General features: G+C 40.2%; 1 protein-coding gene across 1 annotated transcript in view; it reads right to left on the bottom strand.

The window, feature by feature from the left end:
- The window catches only part of slc9a8 (solute carrier family 9 member 8), a 29,932-nt gene that overhangs the window by 19,076 nt on the left and 3,214 nt on the right, over positions 1-7,642 (bottom strand). The window contains exons 3-4 of the mRNA XM_053482871.1: positions 5,978-6,058; positions 3,280-3,338 (exon numbers count right to left, since the gene is read on the bottom strand). Of these exons, the coding sequence (XP_053338846.1) occupies positions 3,280-3,338; positions 5,978-6,058 (140 nt within the window). The remainder of the gene's footprint in view (positions 1-3,279; positions 3,339-5,977; positions 6,059-7,642) is intronic.

The raw sequence follows: 7,642 nt of genomic DNA, 5'->3' as shown, positions 1-7,642 counted from the left end.
TCTGACCGATCTGAAGGAGACGGTGGTGAAAACCTTTGATAATCTGTTCGACAGGTAAATACGATCCATGGGGAACACAATTAGATCGTTCCCCTTTTGTTGAAAACAAATATATTATTTGTTTTCATGTTTGCACCACATGGGGTAACGTTATGTGACATGGTAATAATAAATCTAATTTCCAGAGGAAAATTATAACTTCCATTTCTGATCAATAAACTCCAAAAGAACAAACACTCCTCTCTCTCCTTTCCTTAATTCAGAATTTTACTCACTTTTTTGGAACAGAAACAGGCACTGACTGCCAGAGCTGGGAATCATGGGTAAACTGTTAAATTGATTCAAATTAATTTTTAACCATTGTGAATTTTTATTTCATTTAATATCACAGTTTGACTTCTCCTAAGCAATTTTATTTCTTATATCATAAAGTTTAAAATATTAAAACTACTAAATGTATCTAATGAACACTAAAATGCTGTTTAACTCGTATTGTTGATTGTTTAAATGTTTAAGTGCGTCCTTTACAAAGCCATAATCTTTTCATCCCTACTTATTTATTGCTCCACACTCCAGTCTTGTAGGTGGTGTTATTGTACCAACAGCCCATGAACTTAAAAGAAGAATCAGCGATTGTTAGGTTTTTATGATCCCAGGTTTCCTTCTCTTTTTGTTGTTTAATCTCCCTCTTTCTCCTTATTCCTTAGATGGCAAAAGTAACTATAGTTCACATCTGGACAAATATTTATTCAACTACCAAACAATGTATAATACTTTGGAAGTTCGACAGAGTAATTGGGTTACATTTTAAACTTAACCCCTTTGCCCCTCAGTCTGGTCTTCTCTCTCTGCGGTAGGTAAGCATTTCCTGGTCAGAAAAAAATTTATTCTTTCATTGAGTTTTTAAAATAGTTTTCCTCCCGTTCTGTTTTAAACTCCTTTTGGTAATTTAAATTTGATGCATTAGGTCTATAAGCTCTGGCTTGTATTCACAGTTATACATCACTTGCTGTAATTTAAGGTGGCATTTGAAGTCTGAAAGTTTTGGTGTGTGTATTCGCATTGATAAATATGTTGAAATATACCCACTGACCTAAAGGATTATTAGGAACACCACACTAATACGGTGTTTGACCCCCTTTCACCTTCAGAACTGCCTTAATTCTACGTGGCATTGATTCAACAAGGTGCTGAAAGCATTCTTTAGAAATGTCGGCCCATATTGATAGGATAGCATCTTGCAGTTGATGGAGATTTGTGGGATGCACATCCAGGGCACGAAGCTCCCGTTCCACCACATCCCAAAGATGCTCTATTGGGTTGAGATCTGGTGACTGTGGGGGCCATTTTAGTACAGTGAACTCATTGTCATGTTCAAGAAACCAATTTGAAATGGAGCTTTGTGACATGGTGCATTATCCTGCTGGAAGTAGCCATCAGAGGATGGGTACATGGTGGTCATAAAGGGATGGAGATGGTCAGAAACAATGCTCAGGTAGCCCGTGGCATTTAAACCATGCCCAATTGGCACTAAGGGGCCTAAAGTGTGCCAAGAAAACATCCCCCACACCATTACACCACCACCACCAGCCTGCACAGTGGTAACAAGGCATGATGGATCCATGTTCTCATTCTGTTTACGCCAAATTCTGACTCTACCATTTGAACGTCTCAACAGAAATCGAGACTCATCAGACCAGGCAACATTTTTCCAGTCTTCAACTGAGTGGTACCCGGTGGGGTCTTCTGCTGTTGTAGCCCATCCGCCTCAAGGTTGTGCGTGTTGTGGCTTCACAAATGCTTTGCTGCATACCTCGGTTGTAACGAGTGGTTATTTCAGTCAAAGTTGCTCTTCTATCAGCTTGAATCAGTCGGCCCATTCTCCTCTGACCTCTAGCATCAACCAGGCGCATACTGGATGTTTTTCCCTTTTCACATTATTTCTTGTAAACCTTAGAAATGGTTGTGCGTGTAAATCCCAGTAACTGAGCAGATTGTGAAATACTCAGACCGGCCCGTCTGGCACCAACAACCATGCCACGCTCAAAATAGCTTAAATCACCTTTCTTTCCCATTCTGACATTCAGTTTGAAGTTCAGGAGATTGTCTTGACCAGGACCACACCCCTAAATGCATTAAAGCAACTGGCATGTGATTGGTTGATTAGATAATTGCATTAATGAGAAATTGAACAGGTGTTCCTAATAATCCTTTAGGTGAGTGTACTTGGCATAGTTATACGTGGATTTAGTGTTTGAGGCACAACGATCTATTTCCCGAGAGAGTCTCAGAAACAATTTAAGGTGTATAGTTTCAGTCACAAATTTTTTTATGAAATGCAGTATGCATAAAGTCTAAGTTGCCACAGCGGACCATCTGATCCGCACACAACTTTGGCATAGACACTGATGTTGGACGAGAAAGCGTGGCTCGCAGTCTCCGCTCTAATTCATCCCAAAAGGTGTTTGATCGGATTGAGGTCAGGACTCAGTGCAGACCAGTCAAGTTCTTTCACACCAAACTCATTCATCCATGTCTTTAAGGACCTTGCTTTGTGCACTGGTGGTCGGCCCCTTACTTCCAATGAAAGAAAATTCTTAATGCTTCAGCATGCCAAGACAATTTGGACAATTTCATGCTCCCAACTTTGTGGAAACAATTTGTGGGTGGCGCCTTCCTGTTCCAACATGACTGCGCACCAGGCCCTGGCACTTTCAGTTTCGCTCTGAGCCAGCCATCACAACAAACCTCCCGAAAGACAAACGTGTTTGATCAGTCAGACAGTCAGACAGACAGACAGACAATGAGAGAGAGGACAGACGAAGGCAGATATATAAGAAGAGAAAAAAACAGACAGAGAAACAAGAAAAAGAGAGAGAAAGAGTGAGAGAGAGAGAGAACCATACAGCCATACACACACACACACACACACACACAAAACAAGCACATGCGCTAAATACACACCAAATACACAGTATTTAATTACGTTATGAGGCGCTTTGAGAAATCTTAATCTCTTGTGAAACACATGATTTTTTCATCATAACCGCTAAAAAAAAAAACTGTCACGTGAAGGCGTGGTTAAGACTGTATAATCCCCGAGACTAAAACACAAACCCAGAAACAGCTCCGCGTTACCCAACACGGTGTCTAATCACCGTTACCAAACCTCACTGCAATACTCATTTCACAAACGGGGAAAGTCATGCAAAGCATCTGTAACACACACCGTGATGAACTCACTCACACACACACATACACAACCATGAGGTGCAATACCTTCCAGTTAGCCAGCTCCTGAGTCTCAATGATCTTTATAACAGCTCCCATCAGGATACCTGCAAAACAGCACAGTGGTCTCATTTCAACAACACAACTATACAAACTAGATATAAACTAAAACAATAAAAAAATAAAACAATACTATAAAAACCTTTCAACTATTAGTATCAATTATATTAGTTAGAAGATCACAAGGTTCCTCTCCTGTAGGACATTGGTGGCATACACACACACACAGACACGTATATATACACACACACGAACAGTTAGCAAAACGGACAGCCTGACAAGCCAATTGGCAGACAGAGAGACAGACAGACAATTAGAGAGACAGACAGACAGATTGAGAAGTACGGTGGTTCAGTCTAAGGTATGTTGTTAAGATCCTCACACTTGAGTCCTCCAAGCTTAAAGGATCTAAATAGGCTCATTATGTGAAAAATAGAGAAGCTGAGAGTAGACAGAGAGCGTGTGTGTGTGTGTACTGTTAGGAAGACAATAGAGTGAGGTTAGGGAGAGACATTAAATCTAATGACCAGAGAGAGTAAGGGGAGGATCCTTTGACCTTGGAGGATTCCAATATGAGGATCTTACCAACTTACCTCAGACTGAAGAAGCCACTTGGATGAGTTTTAAACTAAATAAACTAAAAAAAAAAAATCTACTGAAGAAGAAAGAAATCCAGTCCAAGCTCAGAAATCTCCAGAGACAAGGAGGTAGAAAGACAGACAAACAGCAAAGGAAGTAGGCAGACGGATAGAGAGGCAGACAGACTGGCGAGAGAGACAGACAGATCAGATCAGACAGTGTCAGGTAATAATGTGGCATGTCGTATCATTAGAGGAGCACAGCAACACGAGCAGCGAGTGCAGCCGTGGTTTATAAACCCAGTGTGGAACGTCTGAGCTGAGAAACCCAAACCAACACGGAGGAATTTGTGTCTGACACAGAGGACACTGAGGACAGAGAGAGAGAGAGAGAGCGAGAGAGAGAGAGAGAGAGAGCTACTGTTACTCACAAACCAGGAAATTACAGAGTGATGACGGACTGAGGTACAGAGAGAAGAGAAAAAGAGGGTAAATGTAAGATGGTGAAACAGACAGACAGAAAACAGACAGACAGACGGGGGGGGGGGGGTCTTAAATTGTTCCTCTTAAAGAGAAAGCTTGGCCCTCTGTGTTGCTCAGTCATGTCCCAGGCAGAAGTTTAAAAGAACAAAAATGTTTGTGATCTCGCTACTCTTTCTGCCCTGTCAGTCAGGGAAAAACCAATCGCAGGCCCTCTGTGAGCTCATGTATGAGGATAGCGCTTTATTCTGAGTGAGTTTCCCCCACCCCACCCGCTCGGTGATGCAGGATCAACAACAGCGAGAAACAAACTGCCAATCAATCAATAAATCAATCAGTCAATCAGTCAATCAATCACATACTCATGCATGAAAAACTTTTTTTTACAGTTTGGAAACAGTTATTTCCTTCATGATCGATATTCAACATCAAGTAGCTATTAAGTAAATATGTAGAATTATATTTAAACTGATATAAAATATAAAAATGTAATGAACAAATGAAAGAATGTGTAGATGAAGTGAATTATAGTGAATGACGAGCGAGAGAACCGGGAGGACGGGTTTAGAGGGAGTTCAGCACTCGCACAGGAACATAGAAACGAACTCTGTGTACTCTGTGTATTATTAATCATCCATATCCTTTAGATTCAAAGAAGTGTCTGTGTGTGTGTGTGTTTCCTCTACACAACAGGAACAAGCGCAGGCAGCTCGTTATGCCTCTAACAGGAGCCCGGTAAATATTGCAGCAGGAAAGTGGATCAAACAAGTCAGACCAGTTTCAGCACTCGGTTTTGAAAGCGCGCGAGTGTGTGTGTGTGTTTTTGTGTGTGTAAACGTTTATCTGCTCTGTCTTCACAGCAAATTTCTGAAATGTCTTAATGTGACCTTTCACAGAGTTTTATACAGCCGTGTCACTCTGTCATAGGAAAAGACTCGGCCCTGATCAGGAGGTGTGATACTCGTGCACAGGGTGGGATTAAGCCTTGGATTTAGTATCCATTAGATCACAATATTTAGTTGTTTACTGCACAGTTTATGTGTGTTTGCATTTGAGTTGAAATGAAAAGTGTACATTCCTCTATAACCCTACAGGTGGAGCTCTAAACTATTCACATATCAGACAAACTTGTTTTTAACCTCCAGCAGGTAGAATAAACATACGTTGATCCGTCCGTTCATCTTCGAAAGTTCAGTTTTCGTAGTCTCCTTTCCTTTTGCGCAGTAAGCCAACCTGTGTCGCGCTTTAGTTTCTGTTTCTCACAAACACACTCACGATAGACTATCACACCGATTGGCTCTGTTAAGCGACACACACTTAACATTAGATTACTGAGTTAGTAATTATTCTCATTTATCGGAAAAAATTGCAGTTGGCAGTTGGTGATGTCACTACATCTGTGTAACACATTATGTCATCAGAAAAAAATTACTTCTGCAACACAGAGAGAGAATCCTGCAGCCGGACATGAGCAAGAAAATCCTCTACATCAACTAGTTTTGATTCATGTGTAGGTGTATAAATGAAACAATGTATACAAGTGTTGATAAATAAATGAATGAATGCAGACGTGTTAATAAATAAAATGAATAAATAAATGAATAAGAAGAGGTTTTGATTGGGCTCACCCAGTGACACGACAGCTACGCTCTCGGGCAGGAAGTGCAGCTTAAATTTGATCAGCAGGTGAACCAGTATGATACAGATTCCTGTGGAAAAAAAAACCCCACAACAGAAACTTCACAACTGTCTGACAATCTTCAACAGAACTCAAAAACAGGGAACCGTTCGACTCTTCAGTTCTCTAGAGTGCGCCGTTATGTGATGTGGTCCAGTACTGATATTATACCAATACTGTAGGACACACTCAGATAGATAAAGTCCTAATCTATCTATCTATGTTTCTACACTGTATTGCCAAAAGTATTCGCTCCCCTGACTTCACACGCATATGAACTTCAGTGTTTGACCTCACAAAAGCGCTTCTAGAAGAACGGTCAAAAATTTCCATTAACACACTCCTGAACCTTGTGGAAAGCCTTCACAGAAGAGTTGAAGCTGTTATAGATGCAAAGGGGGCGGGACCAACATTATATTAAACCCTATGGGTTAAGAATTAGATACTTAATTCTTATTAATTAGTTACTCAAGTTCATATGCACTTGAAGACAGGGGAGCGAATACTTTCGGCAATATACTGGAGTGAATGCAAAAATGAATTTGTGATAAAATTATGTCAGTGTGTGTGTATAAGATGTAGTAATGGATATCATCATGTCATTTATTAAACACTGATTTGCAGCCGCTGATTTCAACTTAAACCTTTTATTTAATCTTAAAAAAACTTTAAAAAATTATAAGAAATATTTTTTATATTATATAAATTAGTAAACAGATTTTTTATTTTGTTTTTAACAAGTAAAGTAAATTTTCCTAAATTCCGCTCATAATTATATTAACAATATATGAAATTATTTCATTTTAATCTGTGCAATATGCAATATTTCAATAATAATAATAACTGAGACTGGAGCTGTGTTGTTGCACACTAAGGGTCGTCTGCACTAACGTGTGGTGTTTATTAGGCAGCGGCAGCGTGTAATTCACACGTTCCTCCCCAGACGTTGCTGCAGGGAGACTGCAGTGTCTCCGTGGTGTTTGTCTTCATTTACACTGACTGTCCTGTTTAATACGCTGAAACACTCGGAGCAAAGAAAGTCACGCAACTGAAACCGTAGGCTCGCTTCCTGCAAGTGTGTGTGTGTGTGTGTGTATGTGTGTGTTGGAGGACGTTACTTTTTTTAAAGGAACTAATTACATTACAAAATTACTGTCTTTAATACGTAATCAGTTACATTACAGCGTTACTTTCTGATAATAGTAACTAGTTCAGTACTTTTCCACTGCAGAAAATGAAAACTCCTTTGTAATTCCTCATGCATGTTGTTTTAGTCAAGACCTTTATAATTATTCTACCATCATCACTCAGTGAAGTTTGGCCCATAATCTGTTAACTACTAATACCCCCATCTCACCTACTAATACCCCCATCTCACCTACTAATACCCCCATCTCACCTACTAATACCCCCATCTCACCTACTAATACCCCTATCTCACCTACTAATACCCCCATCTCACCTACTAATACCCCCATCTCACCTTCACGGTTTCGCGCGGTGGCCGGAAGTACGGTTCATCATGATTCACCGCGAGTTTTGCCGCTGTGATTAGGTTTCCATCTTTCCGTGCGTCGGTCCTTAAATAGTCAAACCGCATAGGTATGATAGGGGT

The sequence above is a fragment of the Clarias gariepinus genome, chromosome 22 (assembly GCF_024256425.1).
Source record: "Clarias gariepinus isolate MV-2021 ecotype Netherlands chromosome 22, CGAR_prim_01v2, whole genome shotgun sequence".
NCBI classification, from domain to species: domain Eukaryota; kingdom Metazoa; phylum Chordata; class Actinopteri; order Siluriformes; family Clariidae; genus Clarias; species Clarias gariepinus.
This window is presented reverse-complemented; position numbering and strand designations above follow the sequence as displayed.